This window comes from Chelonoidis abingdonii, chromosome 10 (genome assembly GCF_003597395.2).
Source record: "Chelonoidis abingdonii isolate Lonesome George chromosome 10, CheloAbing_2.0, whole genome shotgun sequence".
Lineage (NCBI taxonomy): Eukaryota > Metazoa > Chordata > Testudines > Testudinidae > Chelonoidis > Chelonoidis abingdonii.
Window position 1 is genome coordinate 59,613,720 of NC_133778.1, and position 23,187 is coordinate 59,636,906.

Consider the following 23,187-nt stretch of genomic DNA (forward strand, 5'->3'; position numbering starts at 1 on the left):
AGTGCTGCCTGGGCCACGCTGGAGCGATCATGATCAAGCGAGCTCTGTCCCTGCGGAGCTTTATCAGGACCCTGTGAACCAGCGGGAATGGTGGAAAGATGTAAAGCAGTTGGCTCGTCCACGGCATCAGGAAAGCGTCCGAGATAGAGCCCGGGGAGAGGCCTTGGAAGGAGCAGAACATCTGTCATTTCCTGTTCTCGCGGGAAGCGAAGAGTTCTATACAGGGAAAGCCCCACTTCCGGAATACAGAATGACCACTCGTGAGACAGGAAGAATCTGCTGAGTCAATCCGCCAGAGTGTTCCGAACTCCTGGGAGAAAAGATGCTACCAGGTCTATCGAATGGGCTATACAGAAATCCCAGAGGTGGATGGCTTCCTGACAGAACTGTTTAGGTCTCTGATGAAGCAACAGTTGTTGCTAGGTTTTTAATTATAAGGGGACAACATGACCTGTTGCTAACATTAATACACTTTAGAGAAAGGGAGATGTTAATGCCAGCTGGCAAAAGCCCACAAGCTAATAGAAAACAAGTTGACCTTAACAGAAGGTTAGATTTTGGGGGGAAATTACAGTGGAGTCAAATGAACAACAAGAAGGAAATCAGTGGGGGGATCTGTTCAATATCTTAGATGTCTGTACACAAATGCAAGGAGTTTGGGGAATAAACAGGAAGAACTATATGTATTAGTACATAAGCTGAATTATTATTTAATTGGCATCACAGAGAGTTAGTGGGAGGAGTCTCATGACTGGAATATTGGCATAAAAGTGTATAGCTTGTTCAAAAAGAACAGGCAAGGAAAAAAGGGAGTGGAGGTTGAGGTCCAGGAGGAGGTGGGAGGTAGATGAGCTGAGAGTCTCTGGATAAAGATAAAAGGGGTGGTATCAGCATGAGGATCTACTATACACCACTGCATCAGGAAGAGGATGTGGATGAGGCATTTCTAAAACACATAACAGAAATATCCAAAGAGGTCCTGGTGGTAATGGGGGACTTTAAGTACCCAGACATCTGTTGAAAAGTAATACAGCAAAACACAAAATCTCCAATAAGTTCTTGGTCTGTATCACAGACGAATTTTGTTCCAGAAAGTGGAAGTATCCAGGAACACAGCCATTTTAGACTTGATTCTGACCCACACGAAGGATTTGGTAGTAAATCTGAAGGCAAAAGGCAATTTGGGTGACAGTGATCATGAAATGATAGATTTCATGAGTCTGAGGAAAGGAAGTAGTGAGAGCAGCAGAATAAGGGTAAAGGACTTCAAGAAAGCAAACTTTATTAAACTTTAACAAACTCAGAGAACTGGTAACTAAGGTACCATGGGAAGAAAATCTAAGGGGAAAAGTCATTCAAGAGAGCTGGCAGTTACTCAGGAGATAATATTAAAGGCACAACTACAAACTATTTCAATGCAAAGGAATGAAAGGAAGTATAGTAAGAAGCCAATATATATCCATCATGAGCTCGTTAATGACCTAAAAATCAAAAAAGAATCCTACAAAAAGTGGAAATGTGGTCAAATTGATAAGAAGGCATACAAAAGAACAACACAAGCATGTAGGGACAAAAGCAGAACGTCTAAGGCACGAAAAAGTTACACGTGGCAAGGGATATTAAAGGCAATAAGAATACATTAGATGCTAGAGAAAGAAGAGGGAAAATGTAGGTTCTCTATTTAGTAGGAAAGGAGAGCGAATAACTGATGACGTCAAATGGGGTTCCGCAGGGGTCAGTCCAGGGTCCAGTAAAATTCAGTAGTTTTATTAATAACTTGGATAATGGAATAGAGTGGTGGTTTGCAACCTATTTTTTTATTTGAAGACCCCCAAAAATATTTGAATGAAGGTGTAGTCTCCTTTGGAAATCTTAGACATAGTCTGCAGACCCCCAGCAGTCCATGGGCCACAGGTTGAAAAGCACTATGCTATGGTAACAACGTTTTACGGACCCCTTAGACAAGAGGTCTCCAACCTTTTTGCGCCCAAGATCACATTTTGAATTTAATGGAACCCAGAATCTACCCTGACCCTTTCCCGTGGCCATGGCCCTTCCCCGTGGCCATGGCCCTTCCCCAAGGCCATGCCCCACTCACTCCATCCCCCACACTCTCCGTCACTCGCTCTCCCCCATCCTCACTCACTTTTCACTGGTCCAGGGCAGGAGGTTGCGATTTGGGTGCGGGTGGGGGCTCTGGGCTGGGGCCGAGGGGTTTGCAATGTGGGAAGGGGCTCCAGGCTGAACCTGGAGCAAGGGGTTGCGGTGCAGGAGGGAGTGAGGAGGTGCAAGCTCTGGGAGAGAGTTGGCATGTAGGAGGGGGCTCCAGGCTCGGGCAGAATGTTGGAGTGCAAGAAGGTGTTGGCTCAGGGCCAGTCAGGGGCTTGGGGTGCAGGATGGGGTTTTGGGTGCTGGCTCTGGGAGGAGGCTCAGGGCTTGGGTATGAGATGCTGGCTCTGGGAGGGAGGCACTTAACTCAGGTGGCTCCCAGTCAGTGGTGCAACGGGACTTGGCCCCACTCAGGCACGTTGGCACCTCCTCCCCATCACGAGCTGCCCGCTCCCCTCCCCTGCCATCCAGTAGTGCACTACCTGGCCACGCTGCTCCCAGAACGGGCCAACACACCTCTGCGACCCCTGGGGGAGACACGTGGCTCCATGTACTGCCCCTCAGATACCACCCCCGCAGCTCCCATTGGCCACAAATAGTGCTGTAGGGGTGTTGCTTGCAGGCAGGAACAGTGCCTCCTCCCCCCTGCCCCAGAGTCATGGGGATTTGCTGGCCACTTCTGGGAGCGGCGTGGGCCTGCCTCAGGCAGAGGGCTTACCTTAGTGGATCGCAATTGGCTGGGAGAGTCTCCAGGATCAACTGTTTTAGACATAGTCTGCAGATCCCCAGGAATCTGCGGACCACAGGTTGAAAACCATTGGAGTAGAGAGTATGCTTATAAAATTTGCAGATGACACCAATCTGGCAGGAGTTGCAAGCACTTTGAAAGACAGGTTTAAAATTCAAAATGATCTTGATAAACTGGAGAATTGGTTTGAATTCAACAAGATGTAATTCCATAAATAAAAGTGCAAAGTACTTCCCTTAGGAAGAAAAAATAGAATGCACAGCTACGAAGTGGGGAATAACCATCTAGGTGGTAGTACTGCTGAATACGATCTGGGGGATTATAGCAGACCACAAACTAAATATCAGTTGTCAATGTGATGCAGCTGCAAAAAGGCTAATATGATTCTGCGGTGTATTAAAAGGAGTATTATATATAAGACATAGGAGGTAATTGACTTTTCTGCATGGCACTGGTGAGGCTCTAGCTGAAGTGCTCTGTCCAATTCTGGAAGGATGTGAACAAATTGAAGAGTCCAGAGAGAGAGCAACAAAAATAATAAAAGGGTTAGAAAACCTGACCTAGGAGGGAAGGGTGAAGAAACTGGGCATATTTAGTCTTGAGAAAAGAAAACTGAGGGGTGACCTGATAGTCTTCCAATGTGTTAAGGGCTGTTATAAAAAGGACAGTGATTCATTGATTCATAGACTCTAGGACTGGAAGGGACCTCGAGAGGTCATCGAGTCCAGCCCTCTGCCCTCATGGCAGGACCAAATACTGTCTAGACCATCCCTGATAGACATTTATCTAACTCTTAAATATCTCCAGAGATGGATTCCTTCATAGGTCATGTTCTCAAGACCTTTAATCATTCTTGTTGCTCTTCTCTGGACCCTCTCAATTTCTCCACATCTTTCTTGAAATGCGGTGCCCAGAACTGGACACAATACTCCAGTTGAGGCCTAACCAGCGCAGAGTAGAGCGGAAGAATGACTTCTCGTGTCTTGTTTACAACACACCTGTTAATGCATCCCAGAATCACGTTTGCTTTTTTTGCAACAGTATCACACTGTTGACTCATATTTAGCTTGTGGTCCACTATGACCCCTAGATCTCTTTCTGCCATACTCCTTCCTAGACAGTCTCTTCCCATTCTGTATGTGTGAAACTGATTGTTCCTTCCTAAGTGGAGCACTTTGCATTTGTCTTTATTGAACTTCATCCGGTTTACCTCAGACCATTTCTCCAATTTGTCCAGATCATTTTGAATTTTGACCCTGTCCTCCAAAGCAGTTGCAATCCCTCCCAGTTTGGTATCATCTGCAAACTTAATAAGCGTACTTTCTATGCCAACATCTAAGTCGTTGATGAAGATATTGAACAGAGCCGGTCCCAAAACAGACCCCTGCGGAACCCCACTTGTTATACCTTTCCAGCAGGATTGGGAGCCATTAATAACTACTCTCTGAGTACGGTTATCCAGCCAGTTATGCACCCACCTTATAGTAGCCCATCTAAATTGTATTTGCCTAGTTTATCGATAAGGATATCATGCGAGACCGTATCAAATGCCTTACTAAAGTCTAGGTATACCACATCCACCGCTTCTCCCTTATCCACAAGACTCGTTATGTTTGCAGATGATTTCTTTAATTACTTGCTCCATTAATCTTCCCTGGCACAGAAGTTAAACTAACTGGTCTGTAGTTTCCTAGGTTGTTTTTATTTCCCTTTTTATAGATGGGCACTATATTTGCCCTTTTCCAGTCTTCTGGAATCTCCATGTCCACTGAAGATAGGACAAAATGTAATCGGCTTAGTATTCTGCAAGGGAGATTTAGATTAGATATTAGGAAAAAAATTCAATTTTAAGGATAGTTGAGCTCTGGAATAGGCTTCCAAGGGAGGTTGTGGAATCCCTATCATTCGAAGCTTTTAAAAACAAGTTGGACAAACACATGTCAGAGATGGTCTGGGTTTATTTGGCACTGCCTCGGTGCAGGGGATGGACTTGATGACTTCTCAACGTCCCTTCCAGCCCTACATTTCTATGATTCTATGAAGTGTGGAATTGAAATTCTTGTGCTTTTGATTTCATAGCTGTTTTGAAAATAGCAAAACTTTTTGATAAAGAAGAACTATTCTGCATGAAAAGGGTTATAATTCCCAAGACTACTTATGTGCCTTAGTTTCTTCTGAAATATTTAAATATTAGAAACTTTTTTGCCCATTCTTTAAGTAGCCTGTACATTTTTTTTGGTGCATACTTCGTTGTGTTTCATTTGGACAGTGAAATTATAACTTTCCCTCTCCTCCTCCTAATCCTACAGAATTCTGTTTTGGACAGACTGGGATGCTAATTTTCCTCGCATTGAGTCTGCTTCTATGAGTGGGGCAGGAAGAAAAATCATCTATAAAGACATGGATACCGGAGCCTGGCCTAATGGTCTTACTGTTGATCACTTTGAAAAAAGAATAGTATGGACAGATGCTAGGTAAAAACAACAATAAAATATTTATTATCAGTTTATTACTATTTGTTGTTTTATATAATGCCTAATGTGGATTGCAAGCAAATATGCTACTTTCTCGCCATTTAATTAAACACATTATGTATTGGCTGTTTTATGTTTTGATTCATTGAAGTTAATCAGAGTTCAGATCCTTAACATACATTTTATGTTTCTATGAATAAATATTGAACTTTTTCAAAATATATGTGATGACCCAAATCCTACTTACTTTTCTCATACAAATAGTATCAATAGCACTTGAGAACTACGTACATGTCAAAGACTCAGTTGTTGGTAAAGATTTTTCCTTTTAATTCAGGTGAATGGAAATTACTTTGTTTTTATTTCAATGGGATGGATAGAAGTCTAACTTTTTAGTTGAGAGAATACAAGCAAAAGAATAACCCATACGTCTTTTAAACAAGAATTTCTAGATAAATTGTGCTAGAGCCACTCTAAGGTGATGATTTTTCTTACGTGCTTTGTCAGTAAACTTCTGGTTTTGCTGTCTGTAGTGGCAAGGCCATAAATACATTCTGAGAATATTCACTGAAGCATTTTCAGGCCTATAGTACTATCAAGTTAGCCCTGCAGATGTCCTAATTTTCACAAATTATTTTTTTATTTGGGTTTATCTTGTAGGTCTGATGCAATTTATTCTGCATTATACGACGGAACTGGAATGATAGAGATCCTACGGGGTCATGAATATCTTTCTCACCCCTTTGCTGTCTCACTGTATGGAAGCGAAGTGTATTGGACTGACTGGAGGACCAATACATTGTCAAAAGCCAATAAATGGACAGGGCAAAATGTTAGTGTGATACAGAAAACCAGTGCACAGCCTTTTGACCTTCAAATATACCATCCAAGTCGTCAACCACAAGGTAACCTAAACATAATTGTCTGATCACATATATGTTTACATCTGTATAATCCAATTTTTGGGGTATGTACTATGTTTTCTACTTTTCTGATGTCTCAAGAAACATCTGCGTTGAGTTGTGGAATGTATAACAAGAAAAAACTTGGTGGAGGTTACAATTTTCAAATGTCACTCTGTTGCTTGTTTGGTAGAGGGGAAGAATTAAATGAAAATTCCTTTAATTTGAATATCACTTTCTGGTTTGAACTTTCTTTTGTTTTGTCAATGTGAAATGTAGCTCACAATATATGTCTAATACTTTCTATTTTGGTTTTCTAAAAACAGTTGAAGTGTTGTCTGCTAGTATGAAATCCTTGATGTACACTCATAAAAATCAGCTTGTGGACAGGCCTTGTCATTGGTTACATTAAATATTGGCTGTTTTCAGTTTTGGCAATGATCCTGGTACTTTTTAAACAAATGCATTATCAGGATCACTAGACACATAATTGTCCCTGCCAGCAGGTATATGGGATCTTGGGGAGCAATTACCACACAGGTGGGGTGCCAATTTTGTCCCTGCCAGCAGGTATATGGGATCTTGGGGAGCAATTACCACACAGGTGGGGTGCCAATTAATTTCTTTATTAAAGGAAAAAGGAAGTGGTGGGAATTTAAGAATAAAATACAAAGGGATGGGGTGTATAGGGTGTTTACAATAGACAATGATGGGGGAGGTTCTTCTTGAACAGTGTAGGGAGTTCTAACAGTGGGTACAGTAAGTGGGGTTCAGCACAATGGGATACAGTACAGTCAATAAGCAACTCAACTTTATATAGGAACAATTCTAGATACAGTGTGAAATGCAAAATGTACCAAAAAGAAATGCAAAATAAAATGCTAGCTTCTATATAAATGGTTAACAATCTTGGATAGAATGTATTAAGTCGTTGGTGGCCTTATATACAATGTAACACAATGGTATTAATGTAAATACAAAGTATATCAGCAATATGGGTGATAAGTGAAATTAAGCAATGTAGAAATTACTGACTTAATTTGTGAGGCTGTGATAGCAAGAGTGTACCTAAAAGCTGGGTTAAGGAATGGGGGGGGTGTGAATGATTAGAAATGAACTGATGAGAGGAGAGTGCTGCTGGAAGCAGCGAGAGAGGCTCTGGAGCCCTGCAAGGTAAGGACAACGGGCTAGAGAGAGGTTTTAAGCACACGGGGGGGGGGGGGCGATATGAACAGGGGAAAACAGACAAAAGTTATACAGGGGAGAAACAGCAAGGGGTTTGGGAAGTTCGGTGGCAGCAAGGAGTTGTAACAGAGAGACACGGAGAAGCACACAGAGGGCGGGGGATTGGAGGGGAAAAAAGACAAAGTTATACAGAGGCAAGAAGCAGCAAAAACCTTATCTATCTTAACCAACAACCAGGCAAAACAACAAATATCACAATTCTAAGCAAAACTATAACAAGCAACTATACTGAGCAACAGAACAGCAAACTATAACAAGGCAGCTGAAACTTACAAGCTTTACAATCTATAGGGAACAACAAAAGAACAAGGCAGGTGAAACTTACAAGCTCTATAATCTTAACAAACTATAACCTTTTGTGTTTAAGTTTACACTCTCCTGCCTTGCTTCTTTGTTGTTCCTTATGTAGAAGTAATAGAGATGAAAGGCAAGTAAACAGAGAAGATTGTTAAAGCTTGTAAGTTCAGCTGCCTTGTTACAGTTTGCTGTTTCTGTTGCTCATCAGATAGTTGCTTGTTATTTTATTTTAGTTTTGCTTAGTCATTTGTGATTTTTGTTGTTTTGGCCTGGTTTGTTGGGTAAAAGAATAGGTTTTGGCTGCTTCTTGCCTGTATATAACTTTGCTCTGTTTTCCCCCTCCAAATCCCGGCCCTCTGTGTGCTCTCCGATGATCTCCTCATGGTTACCCAACTGTCTGTCCTGACCCACCAAACTCCCACTGTCTTCTCACCCCTGTATTAACTTTTCTGTTTTCCCCTGTTCATATCGCCCCCCCCCCGTTGTGCTTAAAACCTCTTCTAGCCCGTGCTCCTACCTTGCAAGGTCTCCAGAGTCTCTTCTCGCTGCTTCCAGCAGCACTCATCTACTCATCGTTCATTTCAATCATTCACCCCCCGGTCCCCATTCCTAACCCATGCTTTAGGTACACTCTTGCTAGCACAGCCTCTACAATTAATCAGATAAATTTCTACATTGCTATTCATCTTATCACCCTATTTGCTGTATACTTTGTATTTACATTAATACTCATTGGTTTACATTATAAGGCAACACTAAACATTCTACTCAAGATTGTTAACATTTATATGGTAACTAGCATTTTATTTGCATTTCTTTATTGGTAATTGCATTCACACTGTATTAGAACTGTTCCTAATAAAGTTGAGTTGCTATAGACTGTACTGTATCCATTGTGCTGACCCCACTCCTACTGTACCCCACTTAGAACCTACAGCTTTCAGAAGAACCTCTCCCTTTGAGAAGGGCAGTGGCCCTGGTAAACAACTTAACAGCCAGGGAAGGGGCGGCCACAGGAGGAGAACAAAATGGAGTATGGGGACAGCTGTACGAAAACAAAATGAAATAGGGGGATAGCTGTAACAGACAATAATAATCATTGAATTATCTGCCCTGTTTATCTTCCTCGGTGAAGTATTACACCTACTTACGAAAAATGAAAGAACAGGTTAAAAACTGTGTTCTGGAGGTCAGAATTACAATGAATGTAATTCAGTTTGCGTGAATACAGTAATGGCGAATCATCCGTATAATTGTTTGTAGTTCTGGAAGAAATTACTACCAAATTTTGAACTTTTTATTCACAGTGGTGGGCACTTACTCCTGCAAATAGAACTACTGATATTAGTGGGAGTAAGTGCTCACCAATACACATAATGGGTTCACAGTCTGACATTGTGGTAATTTATGCATTACTATTATCTAGAAAAATATATCTAAATTATAGGAATAAATGTTTAAAATTCATCTTATAGCTGTCTTAACCTTCCTGTGAGAAACTATTAGTATTTTTTTTGATAGAATAAACATCATTTAGAAAGCTAAAGGTTTCCTGAACATTGTGGGATAATATGATACGCTTGACAGAGTTCCATTTTTTTTCAGTGCTAAATTTTCTAACTTGCATTCTTGCTATACACAATACAGAAAAGGTGGACCTAAGAATGTTGCTTGTAACTGCTAAAATCAATAAGGAACCCAGGAATAATTGAAGAACTTGAAGTGTGAGGTCCTGTGTTGAGGGCATTTTGTTACAATTTCATCATGACAGCTGATTACCCTTTATTTGAATCTCTTTCCTACCCCTCCAGTTTTTTTTATATTTTTTTCTAAGAATTAGATAATAAAGAATATATAAATCAAACAAAAACTGATCATTAGACTTAATTCCAAGCCCAAGATTTTTGGTGTGGTTTAGGTAATTAGCATACCCTTCCTCTCTGCAACAAGTCCATCTACTTTTGCTCATATGCTACTAAAAAAACATTACAGCATTTTATCAGGTTTTGCATTCACACCTATGCTAACCATTTTCTTATCGTATATACTCTGTGAGTTCCTTGAAGTTAGAGCTGATCCAGAATACATTGCGTGCCATAGATTTAAGCATCACAACTGCTGATGCGAAAAGATACAAGAAAAAGATACAAGAAAAATTTAAAGATGACCATGTACATCACTATGATATTACCTACTAGGTAATATGAGGTATTCTGGATATCTCAAAGTACACATCCACCTCTTTACTTTGATCACACGTGGTGGGGGCAGAGAGAGTCTGTCTCCTTCCCTAGGAGCTGGGCCCCCTCATATCACCTCATATCACTGTCACAGTTATGCCAAACAGCTTCAGCTAATCCCCGACCCGTTCAATAGTACATCTAACACAATGAATGCAGCTGGAGTGCATGCAGATAATTCTTTGTGGTTGTTAATATCTCCAGAGGGACAGAGTTAAGGTTGTGTTGGTGTGCACCTTAATTCTACATTTCCTGGTTTTCAAAGGTTTGAGTTTTGCTGAATTCCATGTTCTGGAAGGATGTGAAATAGCACTGAGCAATCTAACTGTCAAATTGGAGAGGATGTAAAAAAAGCTATTTAAAATTATTTGACCGTTGGAAAAAATGTCTTATGGTGACAGATTTAAAGATTTAAAGAGAGAGCTTAATATGTTTAGTTTATTAAAGAAAGATTGAGCAATGATTGATAATAATGTGTAAATACCTTCCTGTGGAGAAAATATTGGTTACTAACAGACTCTTTTCTCTAAGGGAGAAAGGCATAAGAAGAACCAATGTTTGGAAGCTGAAGACAGACAAATTATAAATTAGGCACACCTTTTTAACAGTGAAGATTATTAACCATTGGTACAAACAATAAGGAGAAGTGGTAGATTCTCTATCGCTTTGTGTCTTCATATCATGCCTTTCTGGAAGACACGCATTAGCCAAACAGGAGTTATGCTTCAGTGAGACACGAGTTATTGATCTTAGTACATGGAAAACTGGGTGAAATGTAATGTCCTGTGGTATAGAGGAGGTCAGACTACATGATCTAATGATCCCTTCTGGTCTTAAACTCTATGTATTATGCCATTGCTTTTCAAGATGTCTTGCAATATTTTTAGTTTAGTGTATCACTTCCTCAAATCTAAAAACTTCAGTGTCAAGAACCTTTGATACCAAAAAGACAACAGAATGCCTGGCTTCAGTCTTGCTTTATCTTTTTGGAATACTGGAGAAGAGGAGACATTAAAATAGAAAGTTTGTTCTAGTATGGATTGGGAACAGGTTAGCTATTTGGCTTGCCATGAACTTATTTCTTATGCCCAAATTTGTTATTTACGTACTCAGTCCAACATATATTGAAATAAATAGAAAGGATCCCATTGATGTTAAAATAGCTAGATCAGGACTAGATATCTAACTTTAGATAACAAAGTCTGAATATTTTCCCACTTAGTTTTGCTAAGATATATTCAGAGTGATTTTTGCCCCCGATATTTCTTTTTATGTAACATTCAGTTTTTTGTGGCACAAGTCCCCTGAAAAATGGGGCCAGTACTGTCAAGTTTTCTAAACTCTTAAAGCTCTGAATCCTTGAAAAACTGAGAACATGCCGAGTTATCCATTCTTTCCCAATTCAAGGTTATACTTTAAAATCACACTTTTAAAAGGCCCTTTCATACTTGAACAACCATGAAAACAAACCATTTATATAAAAGTAATCTATTTTGTCAGTAACTTTCAGTGTTCCCTTTTCTGTTTTATAAGATAAATATTTGAATTAGAGTTGTCTTCATCACAGCTCTGCTGTTTCTGCTTGATTCTTCAGTGAAATAATTCTCTAATTGTTACATCAAATAGTTGCCATGAGAGTGATTGAGGCACAATAAATTCCATACATGTTATTACACAATAAGTGAAAGGAAGAGGTGGGTGGTGAAGGACTATATTTAATCGTTTGAAAAACTTGCACCGGTAACTGGGAAGAGCACAAGTCAGAAAAATAAACCTGTATTATTAGTGTAGTTTAGAATATGGCATAAAAATGACTGTGCTGGGTCAGACCAATGTTCCATCTAGCCCAGTAACCTGTCTTCTAACAGTGGATGGCGCTTCAGAAGAAATTAAGAGAATAGGAAGGTTATTGAGTGATCCATCTCCTGTTGTGCAGTTCCAGCTTCTTGCAATCAGAGGTTTAGGGACACCCAGAGAATGAGGTTGTGTCCTGACCATCTTCGCTAATTCCTATTGATGGACCTAGCCTCCATGAACTTATCTGATTCAATTTTGAACTCAGTTGTACTTTTGGCCTGCACAACATCCCCAGGCAATGAGTTCCACTGTTTGGCTGTGCATTGTGTGAAGAGGTACTTGTTTATGTTTGTTTAAACTAAATAGGGAGCAGATTTGAAACTGTTTCTCATTGTGGTAGGCCTTTAAAACTGTGCAAATATATAAAGGGCTCTCCACATCTAATTCTTTTAAAATTAGAAACCGTATGGCTTTGAATTATATAGATAGATAGATAAAAAAAAATTCCCCTCACACCCCTATGGGTGGTATGTGTCTTCCTCAACCTCGGGTCCTCTACCAGAGGCCTGGGAGTTCTGCACAGTATCTTAACTGTTCCTAGCACTGCACTCTTCTGGACAGAGAGCTCTGATGTTGTTCCTGGGATCTGTTGGAGACTGGATGACCCAGTAAGAGTCACAGCCTCCAAGTGCTCTACTACACTAGGGACCACTTGCATTTCACTTTCCACATCCTCTCTAGTCTCTTTCAGTGACCTAGGTATGTCTCAGCTTCTCATACTTCCTTCTTCCTGATTCCTGTCACTGGCCCTGCTATATCTATTCACCCAGACTGTCTCTGGTCTGGTCTATTACCCGATGTTGTTATTGGCCAGTACCTCCCTGTATGTTTGGATATGACATCCCACAGAATCTCTAGCCCTGCTTTCTCTCAACCTTCGTGAATCTCAATCTGGTCTTGGGAGGGTCTAGCCCATACGCTGTCGAGTCTCTGTACACAATGCAGCCACTTGTGCAGTGCTTCCTCTGGCTCTTACATTCTGCCATCATATGTGTTGACGTGTCTCTGAGGCCTCTCATGCACCGTCTGCACCTTGTTGTCCTCTAGTGTGGTAGAACCCTGCTCAATATCTGGTGCCAGTGCCTGTTCCTGTGCTGCTTTGATTCATGCTCAGTCTGTCTTTAAGTCCAGCATTTCCACACTGGTAGTATTTCCCAATGTCACCCATACTCAATCTGTCGATGGGTACACTCCATGCAGGGTGTTGTCTTACATGGCACTCTTCTGCTGGTCTTCCCCCCTGTCTGCTGCCGCCTCAAGGCATTCTCTCAGAGCTCATCTTTGGCGTCATCTTACTGAGTAGTCTGATGTTCCGGGTTTCTCAGGACGTTGGCTTTGAGCTCACCATACCCGCCGCCTCTTTCCGGCTGGTATACGCTCTGGGTTTGGACTGAGGTGGAACTCTGTGATTGTGAGGAGCTCCGTCGGTGTCACATCGCAGCCTCCATTTCCCTTTAGCCCGGTCACATATTCGGCAGGGCGTATCTGTTATGGATGATCTTGTTCTCCTCCACTAGAGCCTGGCTTTCAGACCTGTCTATCCTTTGTGTACTTGGAGCTTGCTGTCCATTGCTCCTCCAATGTTCCATATGACTGTGGGACGCCAGTACTCTGTGGTGTCTGTATGTCGTTGTGCCTTCTGGTACACCAATCCAGTCTGACTTACTTCCTCTCTTCATACCAATCGCACATTTTCCAGTCCAAATGACATCCTCAATACCCTCACTTTAGTCGCCATCACGGTGCATTAGGAGTCGATATCTCGTTCTATCTTACATCAGCTTGAGTATCATGTAAGAAGAGGGCTGGATGTAGTTCCACTCCTGAACTTTACCCAGTCCTTGATTGATACTGGTGACGTGGGGTTAAGCTATTGCACGAACAGCTGCGGGCAGTGCACATTTGGTATATGCGCAACTTGATGCCTTGCAAGCGCCTTGATTTTCTTCCAGTGTGTCTCCATAGTCCATTAGTCTGAGGAAGTTCCTTAGTTCTTTGACTTTGAAGCCAGGCATTCATCAGATCCAGTGTGCGCATTGTCGTAGGTCTTTCCTGAGTCAATCAGGCTGTTCAGATTGTCTGTCTGACCATTGCGCTCTCTATCTATGAGCAATGGTTGGAGCCTCTTGGGTTGTTCCCAATGCCTTTTGGGCTGTGCTCATTACGGCCATGATGGTCCTCTGCTGGATCTCTACGTGATGGTGTGGTTCTGTTCTGGGAGACTGTTGCGCTCTGTTCTCAGTCTGCACCACTTTGCACTCTTTCTCTCGTACTGTCTGTTTCTGCTGTGGAGATATACTTGGATGCTTCTTGGCAACAGAGACATTTACTTTTTGGTCTCTGCTGCAGTTCTCTTCCTTAGCTAGTACCAAATGCTGTGAGCCTTTGTTTAGCGAGTCTCTAGGGTTCAGATGGAAGTCGCCCTTTTTTTTCAGTAGCGAGTCTCTACCTTAATGCTCATACACCTTCTTATCACAGCGATAACTTCTCCAACACCTTGATCTTTCTCAACACTCATTTCAGGGTGGGTACATACTGTTGTTTCGGCTCATTAGCTAAGCATCTCCATGCTTAAGAGTCTGTAGCGTATACCGTTCATTGGTTTGATGTTAGATTATGGGTCAGTAGGGATTATGTCATGAGGTCTATGGATCTCTACATACTATGATGTGATTCTCCATGCGCCTTGGTAATCATTCAAGATTGACTGTAGCTGTTTCCAAGTGATCTTATGCCTCATATCACTGCTTGTCTCTGCGTGGAGGGGTGCGAGTGAGAGTTTCAGCTTCAGGTCTGGGTGACATCCATTGTTCTTCCGGTCTTCTTGAGTCCTGATGTAATGGGAGTTTGCTATCTCAGCTGAAGAGCAGCTCCTCTTTACTATGTTGAAGATTGGTAATTAGCTGTATCTCAGGAAGTGTGGGGTAGGCTTTGTCTTCATATATCCCCTCTCATTAGGTCTACTGTTGTAGTAGCATTCCATCAATTCCAGGTTCTCTTGTCTCGTCCATGAATGGTTTGTTCCAGTAGCCCACTTATCATCAGATTGTCCTGGTTCCTCAACATCTGGCACGGACTTTGTTAATCTGGGCGACGTCCGAGCCAGCATGACTCTCCTAGTTCTTGTCACTCTCATATTTGAGGTAGGCAGGTGAAGTGTGAGGGGGTTTTTTGCCTAAGGACCCCTACTGGAAAGTTGGGTACCAACCGGGATTTGAACCCTGGTCTCTCATATCAAAGGGTGGTGCTCTTAACCACTACGCTGTCCAGTCGCTATATATAACTGAATGTTTTAAGAAATAAAGGGGCCTTTTCCTGCATTGTATGGTACGGTTTTATAAAAACCTTGAAGATATTCAGTCATTAAAACCTGGTTTTAAACCCTGTAGTCAGAACAGATTCCTCCATGGATAATTAGGTTCGGCTGTTTACCATTCTCTTTGCAATTTAAATTGGAGAGGTTCCGTGTGTGTGCACTTATGTATATGAGTTGGCTGTTTCTTTACCTAGTATTTTTTTGTTTTGTTTTCAGCAATGGATGAAGTGATCTCTATTTATATATAAATGTGTAAAGTGTTTTGTGATCAGTTGTGATAGACGTTGATAAACATCATGATATAAATGACACGAATAGTTATATGGTTACATTTTCTACACTTTGATGGAAGATTGATTCCTGGCCCCAGGAGGTTGTTTTTATTTAAACTCTTTATTCTATCCACTATTAATATCTCATTATATAATTCCAGCTCCTAATCCTTGTGCTGCTAACAATGGCAGAGGTCCATGTTCTCATATGTGTCTGATCAATCACAATAGAAGTGCTGCATGTGCATGTCCTCATCTGATGAAACTGTCCATAGATAAGAAAACATGTTATGGTAAGTTTCTTATTTTTTCTTGGGAACCAAATTTTCTCTGATTTCATTAGATTTTAAACTGGACAGAATAGAGCTAAATAATCTTAAAAATGGTCTGTACAGTTCTTTTTAGTGATAATTTTGAAGGTACATCTACATTTTTGGAAGTGGATAGATTATTCTAATATATGCAGTGTGTGGAACTTTGATATTTTTAAATGTGTTCATTTTTTCTATTGCTTATGTATGTCATGTGTTATTAGAACTTATCTCTGTAGTACAGGAAGATTTATAAGTGTAAAGGGCAGCATCAGAAAATGATGACATAAAAAAATACTTAATAGCTTTAATCTTTACCTGCTCTTCTTCTGAAGTCTTCTTAGCATAATTTTGGGGGATTAAGAACTAAAATGAAGAACATGCATAAAACAGGTAGCTTTGCAGGAGGCGGGTGTGTGTGTATAAAGATTATAAGCAAAGGTTTATAATATCCCCAGAAATGTCAAACAATTTTGTTCATTATTTGTAGAAGCTTTTAATGCACTCTTCTTTGCAGTACTTAAATAGAAAATTTCTAGAAAAGTATTTTGCTATACCGAAATGTGTTAAAGAAAACAAAACTTACCTCTGCAATTCATACACTGACGTGTTTCTCTAAAACATCTTAAGTAGTTTAGAGACAAGGGAAAAAAAGGTTCTGTTTTGCCCTTGATATAGGCTATTAATATATCATATATTAACATTATTATTGTGTATTTTGTGACTGAACAATGGGCCCCTTCTTTGTTCTCCCCATGCTTTTATCTCATCTATTTGTAATCAGTGCAGACATTGAAGAGTTTCTTATAACTACTTCCATTTGTAATTCTTTCCTGATGTACATCAGTGATTTTCCTAAGATTTCAAATACCATTTGGTAGTACAAAGATGTGCAAATAGAGAACTAGATCATTATAACACTTAGCATAATTAATCCTCCTCTGCAAGGAAGAAGTCCTCGACTTTAGCAAAGCTTTTGATACGGTCTCCCACAGTATTCTTGCCAGCAAGTTAAAGGAGTATGGGCTGGATGAATGGACTATAAGGTGGATAGAAAGCTGGCTGGATCGTCAGGCTCAGCAGGTAGTGATCAATGGCTCAATGTCTAGTTGGCAGCCAGTATCCAGCGGAGTGCCCCCAGAGAGAGATCTACTTGTCACCTCCAGATCAATTTGCGACACCCGTGATCAAATACAAGTGGCAGAATTTGGGGATGTGCATGCATGTATCATTGTATGTCTCTGTTATTGGCTTTAGAAGGTATGCTACCTAATCAATTAACATAACCTGTTGCTTTCTATACCACTGTGTCCAAGCTTCAACTGAATTGGTATTGGTGAGTGCTTTATCATGCTTGACCATAAACCAATACAGCATTTGTTGAGGAGTGCACACCTTCAACTCCTGTTTCCTTCCATTACACTTGGTCTGTGTTAGTTTTCTGGCTGAATTGATGCTCAATGCTGAAGTTTTTTCTCTATTTTCATAATTGGTAGCTCCTTCTTATCAACAGTAGACAAATGGAAACTGATAAAAGGCAATATTTTAACTTAGATGATGTATGTGTGTACATGAAAATACTAAGCTCATTGTACCCCAGAAAAGAATCATGATGGATGTGTGCATATTGTTTGCATCCTCAGTTGTACTCCTCCTACAGCTCAACATTTGGAACAAGGTGATAAGAGTGACTTGTGGCATCCACTTGCCTCAGTCCCTTCTCTTTCTCCAGTCAGCTGTGGACAGAACTGTGCTGCCTCGGACTCTGGTCTTTGATCAGATTTCTTGTCATTATACCTTTTTATTGTATATGCATTGATTTGGGGGGGGGGGGTGGTTGGGCACTCCTCTGATACTGGCTGTTAACCAACTAGACATTGAGCATAATCACTACCTGCTGAGCCTTGACGACCAGCCAGCTTCTACCACCTATAGTCATTCACCAGCCATACTCCTTTAACTTGCTGCTAGAAATACTGTGGAGACCGTATCAAACTTTTAAAGTCGAGACTTCTTCCTTGCAGAGGAGGATTAATTATGCTAAGGTTATAATTATTAGTTCTCTATTTGCACATCTTGTACTACCAATGGTATTTGAAATCTTGGAAATCATGATGTACATCAGGAAAGAATTACAAATGAAGTAGTTATAAGAAACTCTCAATGTCTTCACTGATTACAAATAGATGAGATAAAGCATGGGGAGAACAAAGAAGGGGCCATTGTTCAGTCACAAAATACACAATAATAATTTACTATATGAATATTAATACTATATCAAGGGCAAAACAGAACCTTTTTTTCTGTCCCTAGACTACTTAAGATGTTTAGAGAAACGTCAGTGTATGAATTGCAGAGGTAGTTTGTTTTCTTTAACACATTTCGGTATAGCAAAATACTTTTCTAGAAATTTTCATTAAGTAGCAAAAAGATGCATTAAAAGCTCTACAAATATGAACAAAATTGTTTGACATTTCTGGGATATTATAAACCCTTTGCTATATCTTATACACACACACCGCCTCCTGCAAAGCTACCGTTTTATGCATTTCTTCATTTATTCTTAGTCCCCAAATATATGCTAAAAACTCAGAAGAAGAGCAGTACAAGATAAAGCATATAAGTATTTTTTTATGTCATCATTTTCTGATGCTGCCTTTACACTATAAATCTCTGTACTACAGAGATAAGTTCTATTAACACTACATACATACAGCATAGCAAAATGAACACATAAACAATCAAAGTTCCACACACTGCATAACTTAGAAATATCTATTCCACTTCCAAAAATGTAGCTGTACCTTCAAATTATCTAAAAAGAACTGTACAGCCATTTTTAAGATTATTTAGCTTATTCTGTCCAGTTTAAATCTAATGAAATCAGAGAAAATTTGTTCCCAGAAAAAATAAGAAACTTACCACTAAATGTTTTCTTATCTATGGACAGTTTCATCAGATGAGGACATGCACAGCAGCACTTCTATTGTGATTGATCAGACACATATGAGAACATGGACCTCTGCCATTGTTAGCAGCACAAGGATTAGAGCTGGATATATAATGAGATTAATATATGGATAGAATAAAGAGTTTAAATAAAACAAACCTCCTGGCCAGAATCAATTTCATCAATGTGTAGAAAATGAACATATACTATTCGTGTCATTATATCATGATGTTATCAACGTCTATCACAACTGATACAAAAACACTTTACATTTTATATTATAAATAGAGAGACACTTCATCCATTGCTGAAAACAAAACAAAAAATACTGGTAAAGAAACAGCCAACTCATATACATAAGTGCACACACACGGAACCTCTCCATTTAAATTGCAAGAGAATGGTAAAGCCGAACCTATTATCCATGGAGAATTGTTCTGACTAAGCGTATAAACCAGGTTTTAATGACTATATCTTCAGGTTTTTATTAAACAGTACATACAATGCAGGAAAAGCCTTATTTCTTAAAACATTCAGTTATTATAGCGATGGACAGCGTAGTGGTTAAGAGCACCGCTTTGATATGAGAGACAGGGTTCAATCCCGTTGGTACCCAACTTTCCAGTAGGTTCTTAGGCAAAACCCCTCACACTTCACCTGCCTACCTCAAATATGAGAGTACAAGAACTAGGAAGTCAGCGCTGGACGTCGCCCAGATACAAATCGTGCAGATGTGGAACCAGGCAATTGATGAAAGTGGGCTACTGGACAACATTCATGACAGAGACAGAGAACTGGAATTGATGAATGCTACTAACGTAAACTATGAGAGAGGATATATGAAAGTATGAGGGATATGAGACAAAGACCTACCTCCACACTTCCTGAGATACAGCTAATTACCAATGCTTCAACATAGTAAAGAGAGCTGCTCTTCAGCTGAGATAACAACTCCACATTACATCAGACTCAAGAAGACCTGGAAGAACAAGTGGATGTCACACACACTGAAGCTGAAACTTCACTGCACCCCTCCACTGCAGAGACAGCAGCTGATATGAGGCATAAGATCATGGAACTAGCTACAGTCAATCCTTGACTGATTACCAAGGCCAGTGGAGAAATCACCATCAGCTAGTATGTTAGAATCCCATAACCTCATGACCAAATCCCTACTACACTATAAATCAAACAATGAACTGGTATACGCTACAGACTCTGTAAGCTGGAGATGCTTAGCTACATGAGCAAGACAACAACAGTATGTACCACCCTGGAAATGAGTGTTAGAGATAAGATCAAGGTGTGGAGAGAAGTTAGTCAGCTGTGACTACAGAAGGGTGTAGAGATTAAGGAAGACTCGGCTACTGAAAAATAAAAAGGCCTGCTCCATCTGAAGCCCTAGAGACTCGCTAAACAAAGGCTCACAGCATTGGCTACTAGGCTAAGGAGATGCAGCAGAGACCAAAAAGTAAATGTCTCTGTTCTCCAAAGAACCATCCAGTATACTCCAACAGCAGAAACAACAGTACTGAGAGAAAGAGTGCAAAGTGATGCAGACCTGAGAACAGAGGCAACAGTCTCCCAGAAAGAACCACTACCATCACAGATAGAGCACCAGCAGCAGGACCATATGGGCGTACATAGCACAGCCCAGAAAGGGCATTGGAACAACACCAGAGAGTCAAACACAGTTGCTCATAGATAGAGCAGTCGCTCAAGTCCAGACAGACCAATCTGACACAGCCTGGATTGACTACAGGAAAGCCTACGACAATGCCGCACACTGGATCTGTGAATGCCTGGGGCTATACAAAGTCAACAGAACTAAGGAACTTCTCAGACTCAATGGATATGGAAACACACTGAAGACAAATCAAGCAGCTTGCACAAGTGGCCATCAAGTTGCGGCATATACCAAGAGTGTCACTGCCCGCAGCTGTTCTGCATAAGCTTAACCCCTCACAGATTCACAAGGATGGGTACAGTTCAGGAGTGGAACTACCATCAGCACCTCTCTACATGATACATCAAGCTGTATGTAAGATGAACGAAGTCGACTCCTAATCCGACTGATGCGGCTACAAGTGAGGGTATTGGATGTCATTTGGACTGGAAAATGTGGCGGATGGTAGTGAGAGAGAGGAAGTATCAAGACTGTGAGGTGAACTACCAGCAGGCACATAGAGACATACAGACCAGCCACAAGTACCTTGGCGTCCCACAGTCATATGGACACATTGAGGAGGCAAAGACAGCAACTCCAAGTACACAAAGGATAAGACAGGTCCTGAAGAGCCAGCTCATGGAAGAACAAGATCCATCATTCAACAGATACGCCCTGCCGATATGTGAGCGGCTAAAGGAGACAATGGAGCTGCCGATGTGAACCGGAAGCTCCTCACAATGCACAAGAGTTTCCACCTCAAGTCCAACACCCAGAGACGTATACCAGCCGGAAAGAGGCGGCGGGCTTGTGAGCGTCAACCACTGTCCTGACGAAACCCGGAACATCCAGATACATCAGTAAGATACCCAAAGATGAGCTGCTGAGAAGAATGCCTGAGCGGCAGCGAGACAGGGAGAAGACCAAGCAGAAGAAGTGCATGGTAGACAAGACCCTGCATGGAGTGTACCATCGACAGATGCTGATTGTGACATTGAAATACTACAGTGCTGGAAAAGCTGGACTTAAAGACAGCACTGAGCACTGATCATAGCAGCACAGGAACAGGCACTGAGCACCAGATCCATTGAGAGGGTCTACCACACTAGAGGACCAAGTGCGACTGCAGAGAGGCCTCAGAGACAGTCCAACACATAGTGCAGAATGAAATGCCGACAGCATACAGGGCTGATTGGTACAGAACTCTGCACAGCTAGCTAGACCCTCCAAACCAGATTGAGATTCCACAGAAGTTGTGGAGAATAGCAGGGCTAAGATTCTGTGGGACTTCATTATAAACATACAGGGAGGTACTGGCAATCAACAGACATCGGGTAATAGACAAGCCAGAAGACAGTGGTGAAAGATATAGCAGGCAGTGACAAGGACATCAGAAGAAGGAATATGAGAAGCTGAGACAGTACCAGGTCCTGAAAAGAGACTAGAGAGGTGTGGAAAGTGAATGCAAGTGGTCCCAGTGTAGTAGGAGCACTTGGGGCTGTGACTCTTACGGTCATCAGTGCTCAAAGACCAGAACAACATCAGAGCTCTCTGTCCAGTAAGAGTGCGTGTAGGACAAGTACGTAGAACTCCAGCGTCTGGTAGAGGACCCGAGTGAGGAAGACACATACACACCCATAGGGTGTAGGGAATTTTTTTTATCTATCTATATATAATTCAAAGCAAGTTTCTACATTTTAAAAGAATTAGATGTGAGAGCCTTTATATATTTGCACAGTTTAAAGGCTCACAATGAGAAACTTTCAAATCTGCTCCCTATTAGTTTAAACAAACATAAACAATACCTTTCACAACAATGCACAGCCAAACAGTGGAACTCATTGCTGGGATGTTGTGCAGCAAAAGTACAACTGAGTTCAAATATGAATCAGATAATCAATGCGAGGTAGGTCCATCAATAGGAATTAGCGAAGATGGTCAGGACACAACTCATTCTCTGGTGTCCTAAACTCTGATTGCAGAAGCTGGAACTGACACAACAGGAGATGGATCACTCAACCATCCTATTCTGCTTACATTTCTTCTGAAGCGCATCCACTGTTAGAGAACAGGTTACTGGGCTAGATGGAACTTGTCTGACCACACAGTCATTTTTATGCCTATTCAATACACTAATAATACAAGGTTTATTTTTCTGACTTTGCTCTTTCCAGTTATCCGGTGCAAGTTTTTCAACGACTTAAATAAGTCCTCCACCCCACTCTTCCTTTCACTTATGTAATAAAATGGATTTTGTGCCTCAATCACTCTCATGGACTATTTGATGTAACAATTAGAGAATTATTTCACTGAAGAATCAAGCAGAACAGCAGACTGTGTGAAGACAACTCTATATTCAAATATTATCTTATAAACAGAGAAAGGGAACACCTAAAGTTAATGACAAAATAGATTACTTTTATATAAATGGTTTTTCATGGTTGTTTCAAGTATAAAGACCTTTTAAAGTGATGTTTAAAGTATAACCTTGAATTGGGAAAGAATGGATAACTCGATGTTCTCAGTTTTCAAGGATTCAGAGCTTTAAGAGTTAGAAAACTTGACAGTACTGCCCATTTTTCAGGACTTGTGCACCAAAAACTGAATGTTACATAAAAAGAAATATCTGGGCAAAAATATCTTGATAATCTTAGCAAAACTAAGTGGGAAAATATTCAGACTTGTTATCTAAAGTTAGATATTCTGTCCTGATCTAGCTATTTATCACAATGGCGTCCTTTCTACTTTATTTCAATATATGTTGACTGGTACGTAATAACAATTTGGCATAGAAATAAGT

At 40.8% G+C, this 23,187-nt stretch overlaps 1 protein-coding gene across 1 annotated transcript in view; it reads left to right on the forward strand.

Annotated features, from left to right (window-relative positions):
- LRP1B (LDL receptor related protein 1B) overlaps positions 1 to 23,187 on the forward strand; it is a 1,355,016-nt gene that overhangs the window by 904,547 nt on the left and 427,282 nt on the right. The window contains 3 exon segments of the mRNA XM_075069829.1: positions 5,167 to 5,331; positions 5,992 to 6,236; positions 15,622 to 15,753. Of these exon segments, the coding sequence (XP_074925930.1) occupies positions 5,167 to 5,331; positions 5,992 to 6,236; positions 15,622 to 15,753 (542 nt within the window).